General features: G+C 40.9%; 1 protein-coding gene and 2 long non-coding RNA genes across 4 annotated transcripts in view; 2 read left to right on the top strand and 1 right to left on the bottom strand.

The window, feature by feature from the left end:
• LOC136374088 (uncharacterized) overlaps positions 1-17,058 on the top strand; it is a 212,896-nt gene that overhangs the window by 165,305 nt on the left and 30,533 nt on the right. The window lies entirely within an intron of this gene.
• Positions 8,673-11,466, bottom strand: RFESD (Rieske Fe-S domain containing). Of its 2 annotated transcripts, XM_066339269.1 has the most exons (5): positions 11,243-11,466; positions 10,322-10,502; positions 10,197-10,231; positions 9,841-10,020; positions 8,673-8,943 (listed from the first exon to the last, which is right to left on the bottom strand). In XM_066339269.1, the coding sequence occupies exons 1-5, from the start codon at positions 11,318-11,320 to the stop codon at positions 8,782-8,784; spliced, it is 636 nt and encodes a 211-aa protein (XP_066195366.1). In that variant the 5' UTR covers positions 11,321-11,466; the 3' UTR covers positions 8,673-8,781. The 2 variants fall into 2 exon arrangements, with proteins under 2 accessions (XP_066195366.1, XP_066195367.1); XM_066339270.1 differs by lacking the exon at positions 8,673-8,943 and having other exon boundaries at positions 8,969-10,020; positions 11,243-11,445.
• LOC136374091 (uncharacterized) lies at positions 11,719-13,456 on the top strand. The gene is made up of 2 exons (XR_010745824.1): positions 11,719-11,841; positions 12,596-13,456. It is a non-coding gene; the product is annotated as an uncharacterized lncRNA (long non-coding RNA).

Here is a 17,058-nt window from a genome sequence, read left to right as displayed (position 1 = left end):
CGTTTAAGAGAGAGCTATAGGAAGGCATTTTACCCAAGACATTTTAATTTATCTCAAAAGTGAGATAAATTAGAGCCTGTGCTCCCCAATGTGTTTGCTGATGCAATCTTTTCAGAATTTTCCTGGTATATTCTTTTGATACCAGTTCCCTCCCATCAGGTAATTTCCACCTTCCTTCCTCTAACTTACCTCCTATTTTTTCATATTTCTCAATCTCCTTTTGAGAAGGGTGAGGGGGATATTCCAGGGTCTCCCCTTCCTGAACCTCAGGGATACTTACTGTGAGCAATGCTGCTTTTTTTGCCTCCTTGTCTGCCAAATTATTTCCTCTGGTCTGGAATTGCATACCCACCTGGTGTCCTTTGATAGGGACAATGGAGATTTCTTCTGGATCCCTGATTGCCCCCAGGATTTGCTTTTTTATTTCCCCATGAATTAACCTTCGTCCTCGAGTGTTAATTAAACCTCTTTTTTCCCATATTTTACCAAAAGTGTGTGCAACTCCTTAAGTGTATTTTGAATCGGTGAAGACAGTGCCTCTTCTCCTTTTTAATCTTTTGAGTGCCCTTAGCACTGCATATAATTCACAGGCTTGGGCAGACCAATTTGCCTTCAGAGGCCTTGATTCTACTACTTCTCCAGATTTGCCATCTACTATGGCATATCCTGGCAATTTTTCCTTTCATTACCCTTGCTGATCCATCTACAAACCATTTCTCGTTTTATTCCAATTTTTCCTCTCCCAGGTCTGGTCTTACCTTGGTTTGCAGTTCCACCATTTCAGTGCAGTCATGGGAGGTTTCCTCCAGTATCTCTCCAAACAGAAACTGGGCTGGGTTCTGAGCAGCTGTTGTCTTAAGTTTTAAACCATGTGAATGCACCAAAATAGTCTTATACTTCAGGAGTCTGGTATCTGTGAGCCATTTATCTGCCTTTTGCTGCAGAATGCTCCTCACATTGTGTGGTGAGTATACTACTGGGGGAGCCCCAAATGTTACCCTTTTAGCTTCTTCCACCAGCAGAGCTACTGCCACAATGGCTTGCAAGCACGTGGGCCATCCTCTGCTCACTGGATCTAAAAGCTTAGAGACATATCCCACAGGTGTTTTTGGTCCCTGCCCAATTCTGAGTTAAAACACTAATCCACAAACAACTGAAACCACCTATTTACATCTGACAAATTCAACACAGGAGCAGTTATTAGTGACACCTTTAACCTCCTAAATTTTAATCCATCTTGTTCAGTCCATTTCACTTTATTAGTATTTAGTTTCTCATAAAGAAACCTTACCTTTTTACTATATTCTTCAATCCATTGTCTGCAGTATCCTAATAGTTCCAACAATTGCCTGATTTCCCTCTTTGTCCATGGAACGGGGGCAGAGCTATAATTCCAGCCACCCTTTCAGGATCTAATTTGTTTTTACCTTTTGATATCCAATTAGATACTTTACCTTTGATTCAGCAAATTGTAGCTTTGATTTTGAAACTTTTTAATTTTTAGAAAACTCAACAATGAGATTGTACATATTCTCATTTGCTCCTCCGTTGGGCCAGCTATTAACAAATTATCAATATATTGTAATAACTTAATTCCTTCTGCTGGCACGAATTGACTTAATAATTGTTTAAAGGGCCAGACCAAAAGAGTTAGGAGAATCCACTAATTTTTCAGACTGAAAGTCTAAAAATGCATCTTTTAGACCTATTACACTGTATGACATTCTCCGGAGGGATCCTGTTTAGAATAGGGATTGGCTACCACGGGGAAACTTTTAATTGAAATTGGTTCAATTTTCAACATCCCCACCCGGGACTGACACGGGGACCAGGAAGGGACACCCCCCCTGCTCTGGAGTGGGCGGCCGCTGCGTCGGCAGTGGCAGCGAGCCCGCCAGAGAGGGTCAGGTTACAGGGGCTGGGTGGGAACAGGACTCCCCAGGCTGGGGAGGAGCATGTGCAGACTGCGCTCCTGCCGGGGAAGCTGCAGCCGGGCGGAGACACTGACGCCGGAGGGAAGGTGGGAAGGGAAGGGAAGGGAAGGGAAGGGAAGGGAAGGAAAGGAAAGGGAAGGGAAGGGAAGGGAAGGGAAGGTAAGGGAAGGGAAGGGAAGGGAAGGGAAGGGAAGGGAAGGGAAGGGACGGGGGGTGGGGGGGGCGGGTCGTTCGCCCGCCAGGTTTCGAGCGGGGGTTTCGGAGGGGGGCAGAGCCTGGGTTTGTATGTGTTTGGGGTAAAAGTTTTACCTTACACACAAGGCGTTTTGGGGCTTGCTTTTTCCTTGCCCCATTATATTAAAAAACCCTAAGTTTCTTACCTTTTTTGGTGGTGGGTCTCACGCTGAATTCTTTCTTAGCTTCCGCTAAGAACTGGAATCCTGTCCCAAACTGTCACAAACCAGATTCCGCTTTTTGGACTACTTACCCATTCCAGCGAGCTGAGATGTGGGTCTGTTCGTCCAGTGAAAAAAACTTCGGTTTGCGTCCTGGGCTTCCTACCAAGCCCGTAGTTAAAAGGCTTACCAGTTTCCCGAACTCAGAGGAACGTCTCCTTTCCTTTTAGCTTCCTTGTGATCAGTTCCCCAGACTCCCCTGAGTCTGGGTTTGATGGGCGAAATTACTTTTCCCTCACTTGCTTCTCTGAAAGCTGACCAAGTCACGGGAGTTTGGAAATGCGGGTTCCGGGTCCATAGTTGTTCGGTGACCAGGTCACATCTCATTCACTCACCCAATCACCCTCACTCAACCAGCAATACTTACAGCTGTTTTCTTGCGTGGAATCTTCATGCACCGAGAAATTTTACGAATGAAAACAATAGCCGTGGCTCCAAAAGACCCCCCTCTACGTCTTTCCTGAGTTCTTTGGATCCAAAAAATGCCCCTCTTTTATTGTGGCGCTTAACCTAAATTTAGTTTGTGATTCAATAGGTGCTACGGACTCCGCCAGGCCGCTGAAATCAGCGGGGCGCCTCCTGAGCAAAGGGGGTCCACAGCACCGTATTGATCCAAGTCACGGCAACAATGCTGTTATAAATGAGAAGAAGCCAATTAAAAATAACAGAATTTATTTAACAAATTAAAAAGACAATTTAAAAAAAAACCAACAATAAAAACCAATTAAAAAGCCACAATAAAATTGGACAACATTGATTGAATGTTGAGTGGGCAGAGTGACAGTAACAACAGTACCGTCCAACCTCAACCACACACCACTGGGTCTCGGCGTACAGTTTTTGTACAGTTTATTTGCCCTGAGGCTAAGTCCATTGAAAGTGCAAATATTCATGTATCTCTTTACTTCCAAGTGAGGTCTGAAAGAGGTTTGAAAAGATGTTGATAGTCTTCCCGGATCTTGTCTTTGGGGTGCTGATTTGGTCATCCTCCGGGATCCTCTATCAAGACTGATATCAGATGACAAGCAGCTGTGAAGTGGAGGCCCATCCTTGATGAATGGGCCATCTCCAGTCCAGCTGTGTCATTTCTGTTGCAAATTTTGTAGTTTCACGGCTTGCACCACAGGTCTTGGAATCTCAGAGATGCCATGGAGTAGCTTTTAATAAACCAAATCTTTGATACACGAATGTATACATTACATTTACCAGATAAGCATGTTTTGTTTTGTTTTGTTTTGTTTGGGGGGGGGGGGGGAGGGGGAGGGGAAAGGGGATGTTCAGCACACACTGTAATAAAATAAATACTTTTCCCTTGAGTGTGAATCTTAGATGCTAATTGAAATCAAGGAAGGACATATGTGTGCAGAGGTGAAACCTGTCCTTAAGCAACATACATATATACATTTAAAAAATTGGAAAACCTTCAGGTGCAGCAGGCCTACTTCAGTAGGGGCAAAAACTACAATTTTTTCCACTGTAATGGCAGCCTTAATAAAGAGGGATCAGCTTTACTGGTAATCTCTGCATTACCTGTGTCCTTAGTCAACCACAGCTGCAGCAAAAATTAATTCTAATTTGAACAATTAAATTAATTATAATTTTTATTTGTTTGTTTTAACAAGATAAGACATATTTTACCTTGAAGTAGAATAATTATTTCTGGCATCATCTTTCCTTCATAAACCTTGGATTTCTAACTACTATAAACCATACTTCTCTCAGGAGAACACTTCCACTGTTCAAGCATCACAACAACGGCTTGTCAGGGAGCTCTCTTCAGCTCATGGAGGAAGAGTCACAAATGGGCTAAGTAAGACATATGCACTGATTTTCCAGGGTTTTTTAACCCACAGGCAAAACTGTCACTTTATTTTTAGTCTACATCAGGCAGCAGCTGAAAATTGTGCTAAATTCTTCATTCATCTAAAAAATCCATTTAATGAAATCCATGGGTTTGTATGAATAAATGCCACATCAAAAGCAGTGTTTGCAGAATATAGTTTGAAGAACTGACCCAATTTAGCACGCTCCCTTAAGTCTTACATAATCCTTCTGCCTCTCTCAGCATTTTGCCCTCTCACATGCTGATGGAGCTAGCTGAATTTGCAGGCACAGCAGAAAACCATGAACCCCATACCCCTCAGGTCCAGCCAGGGAGGGGAAAAAACCCGGTGGTCAAGTCTGCTGTGACAGCAGCTCTTGTACGGATCTGCCAGCGAAGAACAGCCTCCCCCAACACACACAGAGGCTGAAGTACATCTCCACTATATTCCATTCCCCATATCCTGCTTCCCCCAGTAACCTTGGAAAGCAGCTGCTAAAGCCAGTGGGACAGACTGATGGGGGTCGGTGAACGCTGAATCTCATAGTCAGTGTTTGTACCACCAGTAAACCAGTGTTTGAACCATGTGAGATACTTCTGATCATTTCAGAAACCAGAGATACAGAATTCAGAACATATTTCATTCCAGTATTAAGTATAAAATTAGGAACTGCACATTGAAAAGGGCTTCAGTGGTGACAGACTGTGCTTTAAATTGTTTTCCTAGAGAATGAACATTTTTCTCTCCCTGTGTTCTGCCATTCTGCAAACTGTTCTCCCCCAAGTAATACGCTCCAGAATGAACTTCTCAGTCCCAGCTTAATATCATATTTTACACTGAAGGGATCCTTAACTTAATGTGCAACACTGAGTGCAGACAGGGGAGCACTGCAAAACAAGGCACTACAAATAGAAGGAAAAGGACAGCAGCCAGCCTTACAGTCAATACTGTCTAATCAAGGTTTGCAGTGCAGGTACATCAGGTCAAGGCTCATGCTGCACTTCAAACTGCTACATAGTTTTACCTGTCTTTCTTGAAAAGATGTTTCAATGACAGCATAAACATAACTTATTATTGTCTTCAAGCTGCTTGCTTATTATAGAGCTTGAATGTTTTGTAGAATCATCACAAAAATTTTCATTCCAAAACACAGAATGTATTTCTCTGCTCCATGCCTGGCTGATCTGTGATGAAAAACAGATGGTTTTTGTTCACTTGTCAAATTCAACTAAACCTCCTTCCCCACAAACAAATAAAACAATCTTCCGGAATGACTAGATTGATCGCTGTCATTAACAAATCTCTCATGGAAGCAGTAATTATCCAGCCACGACTCACTGACCTCTTGCCCACAGCTAGTCATTCCTTCTGTCTCTTCATTGTGCCTTAAATGACACCTTAGCATCACTGCCTTGACTTAATCACTCCTGTCTCCCTCCCTGTGCTTTCCGTATTTTCATGCATTGTTACCCGCAGAACTAGGAACCTAGAAAGGGCTGCAAGGATAAGAGACTCAGAATGTTCAACTGTGGGACATTAAATCGTTAAATTATTTTCAAATTAGATGCACAGTCTAGCACTTCAAAGCTCAGAATAGTCCATGTATTTTTTAATAGTGACTTTCACATGTTGAAGGCTTTGTTCTTTGCTGTCAAAAATAAAAACAAAAGAAAAAAGAGAAAAAAGAAAAGAAAGAAAAGAAGAGGAAAAAGAAAAAAAAATAAAAAGAAAAAGAAAAAAGGAAAAAGGAAAAAGAAAAAGAAGAAAAAAGAAAAAGAAGAAAAAAAAAGGAAAAAAAGGGGAAAAGAAAAAAATAAGTAAATTAAAAAGGAAAAAGAGAAAAGAAGAAAGAAGAAAGGGTAAAATAAAAAACTAGCAGCCCACCAACTTTCCCTGTTTCGTTCACAAAAGTTCTGCCTAAGTTAAGGATTTTCTGTTCCTTCTGTGATCATCAACGGGAAAATTGAGGGGAATGAATGGGCAAAGTTTGGATTTTAAATTCGTGCAAACTTCCTGGGAAAGAAAACTTTGAAAGAAAAAAAAAAGTGAAAATAACCATAAAAGCTTACAAATAGTTATTATGCCTGAGAAGTACTGAAGAAAAAGGATTTACCTATGCCCAGACATGCAGTTGCATTTATTTGATATGAAAAAGCATATGCCCATGAATAAACATTTTTCTGAATTTTAGCCAGTAAATGCAATATTGCAAAATCCTGAGCACTCTTCCACTAGTATGAACATGTTGAAACTTTCAAATTAAAGTTCCTATTTCCATCATTCTTCTATGTGGGGGTGTGTTTTTGGTTATGTATGTAATGGTTTGTTCCATGTACCCCTTTGGTTATTCCCCGCTTGGTTTACCTCAGTCACTCTTTTCTGTCAATCCTTCGTTATGTAACCCGTGGGCCCTGCATATCACCTCGAGGCCTCTCCTTACCTCTGGAAAGTTCTAGGGAGAGCCTCGAGGGATAGGACAGGATTCCAGATTTCCCCTCCTACCCCACCTTGGTTTGTTCCCCTGTGTGTCTATTGTGTCTTGAGCCACGCCTGAGTTACCTCTGATTGGACCCACACAGAACCCATCCCTCTGTACCACCCCCGGGATAAAAGTTACTGCACAAAGGGTGACTCTGGACTCTGTTGAGGCAGACACCCTGGGCAAATAAACCCAGTTTGGTTGACCCTCGACAGTGTCCCCTCTTTCTCTCTCGCGCCATCACTGCCTCCAGCCAAGGGCCAGCCAAGACCCACAGGATCTCGAAGGTGACCCGGTCACTGGAGAGTACCTTTCCTGCAGCGGTGTCAGGGTTAGCCAGGGCAGGAACAGCCGCGACAACGCTACACTTCTAAATATCATACAGATAATAGCATATTGTTCGAAATCAGTGTGTTCTTAAACTGAACTGCATTTTTATTAAGTTAAAGAGTCAATTTCTAATAATGCATTACTTCAAGAAAAGTACCATCTTTATAAAAGACCATTGTTATAGATGAGTAATGTGATGGTTTGCTCTTGCAATTAAGGGATGAATATTATGTGTATGTTAAAAGAAGTTTTATTAATGTATAGTTATGTTATTGTGATTTGTTGTTTGGACAGCCTCTGCTCTCTCCACAGTCCCCTTTCCCCCTGCATGGTTGCGAAGGGATGGCCTTGATAGTTGGGACATGTAGAGGGAGGCCATGAATCTGCATCCCTTGCATGGGGCATTTGGGAGGAGGGAAGGCTTGTACTAGGAGCTGTGGCACAGCAACACCTGACCTCCAGTCAAGTTGCAAGAAAGCAGTCTCTGCCAATGGATGTTGAAGAAGAGTGGATTGGCAGACTTTGAGAGGGGCAAGGGTTATCTGATGCAACACCAGAGGTATAAAAGGTGGAGCAGTAATTCTGTGGGGGAGCACATGGCAGTTTAGGTCCATGCTCCCAAGTGCTGCTCTTTCTCCTAGTGCTGCTCTTTCTCCTCATTGAGTTTTTTGTTATATTTGATTAAGGTTTAATAAACCCTAGAAATTTTAAAAGCGAGCATTCTTTCTCACACGATCGCAGCAATCACATGAGTTAATGCAGGCGTACCTGAAGATCTTGCAATACTCTCCTTTAATATGATCCATGTCTTTTACTAGGACACAGCAGCTGTAGTAAAATTTAATCACAGTTGCAGGTACCTGGATGGGGAGAGAGAGAAGGGCACCAATTCTCCATCCCCTCTGACACTGCCCAAGCCCCTTGGGGCATCTCACCTGGGGCAGATGGCCAGAAGGTACCTGCTCCACCTTCCTGCTGTCTACCTGGTATCTTCAAGAGGAAAAGTTGACATATTCATTTAAAAACAAGCAAATAGTAATGAAAAAACCCCCAACAAATCACATAAATGGTCAGTACACAACAGCATTTTCTAGCAGATAATCAAGATGTGATTCACCTGACAGAAGGCAGATATTTGCATCTGGTCATTGGCACTGGCTGGCTAAATGGTCAGCCAGGTCAGGGAAAGGAAGAGAAGGAGGAAGAGGTGGAGAACAACAGGAAAAATATTTGTGTGCTGAGTTCTTACAAAATGCAAAACTGGGGTAGGTCATTTCAACAGCACTTTCAAGGTGCCACTTTCCTCTTTCAACTGCAAAAACCTTGTCAAGGGGGGAGGTAGTTCTTTCAATTTAGGTGTTGTGAAATCAATTGATCACGTATTTTGCTTTTTCCATTGTGATCAATGTGGAACAAATTTTCCTTTGACTCTTCCCTCTGCCTTGCTACTTCTAAACACATTTGTACCAACAACAGTGTTGACACAGGCATTACCTGTGACAAGCATTAAAAGCAAGCCTGTCTCCTGCAAACACAAGAGAAGCTTACAGATAAAGAGTAGGCATTTCTGCCTGCATGCAGGCATGAACCTGACTACGAATTAACTTTGCAAAAAATCCAACAAATCACACAAAAAACCCACAATGAATAATTGCAGCCATGTGGGATGGTGTATTTAAAAGATGTGTAGATACGGCATTTGGGAACATGGTATAGTGGTGGGCTTGGCAATGCTGATTTAACAGTTGGATTCAATGGTCTTAGAGGTGCTTTCCAGCTTCAATTATTCTGTGATGCTCTGTGTTCACAGGATGCCTCTGCATTCCACAGCCTGAACAGAACACATCATGTCCTAGAGCGCAGCAGAGCTTGGAGAGAAACTTCCTTGGAAGGGATTTTTGGGGCAGATCTGATCTTGTACACTGAGCACACAGAGAAAAACACAGGTTTTGGTTTCTATACAGAAAGTACTTTATTTTTCAATAAAAATTTGGTTACGATAGCAAAGCAAGGCAAACAAGGGCCACTAGTTCATGTATCACACCAAACATCTCCTCTTTAACTAACTATTCAAGAAAAAGAAGCATCCTTGCCACATTATTCGATGAATTAAAGAGAGGAGTTCAGTGAGAAGAAGAAAAATAAACACCTCTATATACTCAAGGTAGTAATACACCAGTAGGCATAAAAGAATGCATCAAAATATGCTGAAGTTCTGCGCTTCCCTTTTTGGCACATAATAAATACTAGAGATCACACAAATATCTCCAAAGTTAAAAATTTTCATGTCATTTTTGCCCCAAGCATCAGAAGTATAAACTTTTAAGTATATAAAGGTAACCTTTACACCCGGATATCTACCTTAAACTATGCAATAAGTTTTATAAGTCTTAGTACACTATATCCCCTCTTAAAATTTAAAATAGTTCTAGGAAAATACCAATTATTTTGAGGTGCTCTGCTGTAATTAAGTATTTTTTTAGAATACAAGTGCAAAAAAAACCCTCAGTAAAAGCACAAGATTAGTCACATTTCTGACAATGCGGGGCTTCTTATCTGCTCATTTCTATGTATTTCAATGTTTTAAAATAACCCTAACATTAGACTTTAACTTGAAGACAATCTTCATGGCACAGTACATTTTTATTTCCCAACAAAGGTTCTTCGCTTGTGCATTCCCCAGGATTCTGCTGTCTGGCCATGATCTATTCTGTGTCTTCTAAGTGGCTTTGTTTTTCCATAGCGAATTCACCACCATTTTTGTACTTGTCAGCAAAATAATCCGAGTCAAAGCTCACAGACAAATCTGGAGGACTCACATAAGCATTTCCATTGTCTATTGTGACCTTATGAATCCTTTGTTTAACTCCTTTTGATTGCCACTTTGGTCTTGGTGATTGCTCCAGAGGATTTATTCCTTCATACAATCCTTCTCCTGTTTCCAAGGTAATTTTAAACTTATGCCAAGGACAAACAATGCATGCTTGTCCATCAATATTCTGCAGGAAGAAGAAAAGTTAGCAAGTACTCTTCTACAACAAAAGGTATGTTTGGTAATTTGGTTGTATTGCTGTCTGCTGTTATATGTATATGACATTTTTTAAAAAAATAATGTTCAGATGAAAGCATTAGAGTTTTCACATGCCTCTGTATTATTTTTATTTTGCTTACATACCTCTATTTCTCCGTGACATAAAGGGCCTCCTTCGTCTGAAACATAGCAGAACACCATATTAATTTATGCAGCAGATTTCATGCTTAATTCTAACAACACTGACATCACACAGGCAAATATCTTACGGTAGCAGCGAGAGTCCAGAGCATAAAATTTCCCCTTATGGCAGAAAACAACAATTTCTCTGCCATTGATTTTGGCTGTTGTTCTTTGGGACTTCCTTATGTCCTCTTCTTTGCCAATGAATATAAGACCATCTGGCTCTATTTCAGCTCTTCCTGTGCTTGAGCTATGTAAATCCACATCCTTAAAACACACATACAAATAAATGAAAAGGTCACTTATAAAGCAACTTACATTTGGATTTTATGTAGGATGAGGGAGAAAAATTTCAGCAAAAGACTATTAACATGCAGAGGTAGAAAAGCACAAGAGATGGTGATAATGTTCAGTTAGCGTGTTGTCTAACAGACCTAACAGGACAAGGAAAACCAGCTGTTGTAAACCTGATACCTGAGGCTGAGACAAGATAAACTCTCAATCACTATTCATTTACTCTGCACCTAAACCACCTTCACCCCTCAAAACCCATGTGCAAACAAATATAAGGACAGCAAGTGTAAAATATTATACAGTTCAGGTATGCAATGGGTAGACACTCTTTACATAATATTATGGCTAGAAATATTAAGTGATTTAAGTTAATAAAAATTTATTCTGCAAAGAAAAGAAAACATTATTTATTGAAAAGCTGTATTCAACCTGATATTTTTAGCAAATGTGCTTGCCTTTTCTTTCTGCCTCTTACATATTTCAAACATATAACAGACTCTCTCTCTCACAAGAAATAATATAAGCGATTTTATTACAAGGGCAACATTCCCATGAAATTTACTTACAATTAGCTACTGTGTTCCAGTTCTTCCCAAATTCATAATGCAACCTTGCTTCCTCAGAACAACAAGGCTAAAACAGGTCTTTATAAACACAGAAACGGGAACTGTGGACAGGGGGTGCAGGGGCATGCCCAGACAGCTGCACTGTACCTTTGGTCCACACCAGATTGCAATGGAGATGAGAAAGCAGATGAAGAAATGAAGGCTGAGAATGATGAGGTCCAGCATCGTCTCTTTTCACGGTGTCTATCTCCACTGCCCTGCCTTGTTCCCATATGTCACAAGATGCTTTGCAGCCCCTCTTTTCAGTGCAAGCAGGAGGAAACAGGGCCAGGCCCTATAGCACCCTACGGCAAGACCTTAGAGGCTCAATGCATCAGAAACCGGCTCTGCCAGGGTTGATAAGAACCAGGGACACACTGGGGCTGACCTGATAAGAGAAGAGCAGAGCTTCCAGTTCCCCCTGCAGCTGTCCTGGCTATGAGCCCATGCTATGGCTGCCTGCTCCCAAAACCTTGCTCAGAGCCACAGGTGGCATGTCCTCAGGATCAGCAACTTCAGGTTTCCTCATAAACCACTGCACTGGGAAGGCAGGTTTAAGTGACAGCGTGGCATTTCCAAGACCAGTTATTAACTGATCTGCACATGATCAGCTTCTAAGGCCAACTCCCTGCTTTCAAGTTCAAGGAACTACCACCCAGACTTACCCAGAAAGGGAAATGTCACTGCCAGACTCACGGGATGATCCAGTAAGGCATTTACACTTGTTTTTTTCAGGATATAAGCGAACTAACCACAGGAACCAGAGTAGGAAATCCCCAATTTTTGCTATCACCTTTTGGCTGACTCTCCCTATAAACTTCACAAATTGGGAAAGATACTAAAATGCAGAAGCCTGTAGTTAAAACCTCTTTTATTAAGACACCTCTAAAAAACCCTGTGTATATAGATACATCTGTAGAAGCAGAAACACATACACATATGCTTTTGTGTACACACATATATGTGTGTATCTCCCAATCAGTATTAGAGTACACCTGCCACCTGACCTCCAGCTCATTCAGCGATGATTTCTTACACTCAGCTTGGATTTCTCACACATAAATTATGCAAGCTCCCATTCTAAAAACCTGAGAACTGAGTGACTGAGACCATCAGCAGGTCGTGAACCCTGAGTGGCTTAAATTGCGTAAGCAATCAGTAGCCAACAGGTTTCTTTCACTGGTGATACTCACACACTTATCTACAAACAAATGTAGACTAAGAGTTACACCGGCACATAGGGACCCTCCAAAAGAAAATCCTCAAGGCAACTTTCTTCCCTTACATAAGAGGAAACTGGTCATATCATCCCCACACAGATCCCAAGACAGATTCCTGAGCTACCTGAGCAGCTCCAAGTCGTGGAAGGAAACAAACTTCAGGAGTAAGAGGAGAAGTTATTTCCAGGCTTATAACACTAAGTTAGCCTTCTAACAGGTTTTTTCCTGATATTTTCTTAAGAGTTTGGCTGCTTTGATATTTTCTGAGTCACTGCAGACAGCACGTATGGAATTGTCCCTGCTGCCAACTGCCACCTGGTGGGAACGAGAAAGAGGTTTGCGAGCAGCGTGTGGGTTCCTTCTCCAGCTGGAAACAGAGCTGGATTTGTGAATTCTGGCAGTTCATTGCTGTACACTGCTCTGAATAATTTTCCTCCATTTTGGGTAAAAGGAAAAATACCCCTGCCGCAGGGGCCGTGGAGGATCCCCCGCCGCGCTCCCTGGCTCTGCTTCGGGGGACGCTCCGCCGTGGCTGTGAGGAGAGGGGCGGCGCTGTTTCAAGTAGGATGCTCCCCCGGGGCAGGGAAGCCCGTATATGTATATGTGTGTGTACATATAAATATATAAATACACCCAGGCCTTCACGGAGGCTCGTGAAAGGTCAATAGAGCGGCGGCTACCCCGCTGGAGATGGGGAGGGAGAGATGGAGGAGGCTTCTTTCTCACTTCTCTTCACCCCCCATCTTCAGTCTGCCTGCCCCTGACATCCCTCCGGAGCAGAGGGTGCACGCCGTCCTGCTGCTGGTGCCCCTATCTTTTATCTTAGCTCTTAGCCTTGGCTGAACTTGGGGAACATTTTAATTTAATTTAATTTAATTTAGTTTTGTTTTTTCTCCCTGTGTTTCGATGTCAAACTTACAGAAGCGGGTAAGCTCAGGAGGATGGCAGTTGATACACAAATTGCCCGCATGTTAGTCCCATTCAGAACCCGAGCTTTTGTTATCATTACAAAGCGTTTACCAATATTTTGATCGTATTTGAGGATTCTGTGGTACCTCATTACCTTATCGTATTCAAAAATAAAATTGACCAGTCCAGGAAATTCCTTTTTTTTTTTTGTCATGTTATTGTTAGAGGGTTTTTGGTGGCGGCTGTTGTTTAAATCCACTAGAAGAGTGTAGGTGTGACCATTTCATTTCAAGCAGGCTGGTGCAAGTCTTGCATTAGTTAATCAATTAGCTGCACAGATTAAGTAGGGGACTCTAACAGGCACACTGCAATCGAAACTATATGTCTAAAACCTGCCCTGTTTGTGGCAAAATGCTTCTAAAACATTGTTATAGTTATTCCTGCCTGGCATGTTTTAAGGCAGAGCAATGAAGGAATATTGCTCTCAGGCTGTATCCTCCTCATTTAGGTCTGTTGCTGTTTATGAGATTTTCTCTACAATCACTGAACCAGCTGATCTTTTTCGTCATTTTGACATTACAAATAAAGCCAAACCTATACTTTACTGTGATGTGAGTGCTCTACTTCTGTGTGATCGGGAAAGAGCAACCTGCAATGTTTACAGCTGTCAGCATATGTGTTATCAAAACCCTCAGTACGTTGATGACGGCTCATTTGTAGGAAAACGATTGGCAAACCAAAGCAGGTGACATCGAAAGCTCGATAGCTACTTTTTAAGTCATAATGGTGAAGCCTAAACCACAACCCTGTAGACAGAAAAGAGCTGTAAATTACATTCCTCAGGCACTTGTGCCAGCCCCTCAGTCTCGTGCAGGATCACATCTACTTTGGCCGTTCCTGACAAACATTTTGAACTTAATTCCAGTGCCAGAATCAGACACCTTGGCAGGCTGTTTTCATTTTTAAACACTTCGAGTTCTTCACTTTTTTCCTCCAAATTGCTCATCAGAACAGGCCCTCCTGAAAACCAAAATAATTTCATTTTCCTGCTCTGGGTGGCAGCATTTTCCACACTGTGAAGCCTTAGTCTCTGCAGCAGAATCCTCAAAGCTTCTCTGACAGCTGATACCTAATACAATTCACAGATTACTTATTTATATTATTTTCCTCCAAATCTCATCTGTTTATGATCCTTCTTAAAAGATAAAGTCACAAAGCAGAGTCAATACCCTGAGTATCCAATGCAGTTAATAAAACAGTTGCCTCTTGTGTGTTACAAACAGCACTCCTTTAAATCATATTCACACATCACTCATTTCCTTTTTTGCCACATCATGTGGCTGGCTAACACTCTGTTTCAATTTTTCTAAAATTTCCAGACATAATGCACTTTTTTTGAACTGCAAAAATGCAGTCTAGACAGTTTTTTATTCACCATTTTAGTGTTTTCCCTCTCCTTTTTGTTTTTATTTCTAACTAGTCCATTATTATTTTACCTAATTGATTTCAGATATTCTTTTCCAGCTAATCAAGACTGCTTTGGATTTTACCCTATCAGGAGCACTGGTGCATTTTTTCATCTTAAAAGGTGCAGACTTCTGCATTCCATTACTTCCCCTAAAAAAATTCCAAACAGCACTACATTGAATTCTTGCATACCAATTACATTATTTGGGGAAAAGGCACAAAGTATAAAAAAAAAAAAAAAAAAAAAAAAAAAGGGTTTTGAAACTCATTATGTCATTATGTATGTAAGTATTTGATATAAACAGTTGGAAGACAAAGCTATTCAGATTTTATATCCTATTTTCACCTGGATAACTGGTTCAAAATATTTGAGAAGAGAAACAATTTTTATAAAATGAAAATAAAACAATACAGGATTTTTCACTGGCTTTCACTGCCAGAACAGTGGTTTTATCTCCTGCTCCATGTTGTCTCCAGAAACTGCACTTTACACACAGCAGTTTTGAAAGAGCACATTTTGCAGTCTGTATTGCAAAGAATGTTTTAAAGAATGTTTTCGTGAGCAATAGCTTAGAAGATCCCAGATAAACTTTCAACAGTGACTTCATCTAATGTTCAGTAAGATTCATCTCCTACATGTTTTATCACAGGTCACTTCAAAAATCTAACATTACTTTTAAATAAAAAATTATTAACATTACTTTTCATGTCTGTTTAGATTATTTAATGTCAGTCTTATTTCTTTGATTCTCTGTCTCATAATGAGTGCCTGCATATCCAAGGAGGTAAGAACTATATTATCATATTCTTACATATTTTCATGCTTGTCCAGATAAGTGGTACATTTCCTATATGAAGTCTTTATTACATTTCTTCCACATGATCCTTCATAATGGAAGTTTCTTCGACAAGCTAATGAACCTGCCATTCTTTCAGGTTTAATATTATTCCTGGATGCACTTGCACTATCATTTCTATAGTAAACAGTTAGGCATGACTGCTAGCAAAGATTATTTGTATCTAAATTTCCTTTTTGTAACAACAAATAATTCTGTATCTTATAATTCCCTATAGTTGTGTCAATGACAGTAACAGTACTACGGAAATTGTTTTTGTAAGAAGCCAAATATCTTACAGACCTGAAAAAATATCATGTGCCACAAGAAAGAGATACATTCAAAATATTTCTTTCTACTTCTGTAACAGCGAGGGAGCATGCAAACCCCAGAGAGCCCTGGTTTCCCAGTCCTAGAGGGTTGGAAATTCCCCTCTGTGCCACGGAAGGCAGAGCCCAAAGCCTTCAGCCCAGATTAGTGTACGGTCACCAAGGAGATGCACACATCTGGCTTCAGATGAAGTGTGGAGGCGACCAAATAACAACCACAAAAATGCCAAAAGGCAAGGATGCACCATAAGTGAAGCTGTTATCATCACTTTCGTGTTATTTTTTAGCGTAACTATTAACAGTGATTTCAACAGCTGCAAAACAGAACATCAGAAGGCCTGACACTACATTCAGGGTGAAGGATTTCTGGCAGTATCCACCTTGTATATAATCAGTGGAAGTTTCTTCTTCCTGTCTCTACATCGCCATAGAAGCCCTTAGCTCCTGTTAGAATCTCTTTTTTTTTTTTTTTTTTTTTTTTTTTTCCTTCCCACCATAAAATGTGGAAGAGTAGCCAAGTGTCTTTTAAATTATTTAATCACTCTAACATTGCTGAAAAAACCTGGCTTTTTAACTCAAGAATCTCATATTAGACTGCAAGGAAGTTCTTGTCTTTCAAATCAAGAAATAGAAGTGTTCTAAATTAAGACCAACTTGCATTATCATTTTTATATATGAAGACCTTACTGCAAGCTAGGAAGAATTCTGAATGTCCAATTAATACTTCCTTCTAAACTGTCAATAATATGCTGCTAAGGAAGACTTAAAGAGTAAACTTACTGTTTAGTCTATGCACAACAGCACATCATCCATGCCCTAAAATTTTTCTGTCCCTCCAGATCTGCTTTGCCAGTCTGCCCCATTCACAACTATTTCCATAATTTCAGTCAAGACTTAGTTCTCTTGTTAGTTCTTTAGTCAGTTCCTTAGTTCCTCTTGTACCTGGGTCATGTAAAACATGCCATGTTTTACTCTGGTTACTGTGCCTCTGATTGCTTCTTGTGATTACTTTTCGGAGTGCTGTTACTTCATCTTGCAAAAGGTTCAAAAGCTATCCAGTTATTTGTCTTATAGACTGGGTAATCAATATCCATATGACTTACTCCCAGGCCTTTTTTTTCTTTCCCTCCCACCCCCACCATAGACCAGTGAACGAGTATTTT

This window comes from Sylvia atricapilla, chromosome Z (assembly GCF_009819655.1).
Source record: "Sylvia atricapilla isolate bSylAtr1 chromosome Z, bSylAtr1.pri, whole genome shotgun sequence".
NCBI lineage: Eukaryota > Metazoa > Chordata > Aves > Passeriformes > Sylviidae > Sylvia > Sylvia atricapilla.
Note: the sequence above shows the minus strand (reverse complement) of the source record. Positions and strands in the feature narration are given on the sequence as shown.

Coding starts and splice junctions, on each gene's coding strand:
- RFESD (XM_066339269.1), bottom strand. CDS start 11,320: ATGCTGGACCTCATCATTCTCAGCCTTCATTTCTTCATCTGCTTTCTC. Junction 10,232..10,321: donor TCTGGACTCTCGCTGCTACC/GTAAGATATTTG, acceptor GCTATGTTTCAG/ACGAAGGAGGCCCTTTATGT. Junction 10,021..10,196: donor TATGTCACGGAGAAATAGAG/GTATGTAAGCAA, acceptor TTCTTCCTGCAG/AATATTGATGGACAAGCATG.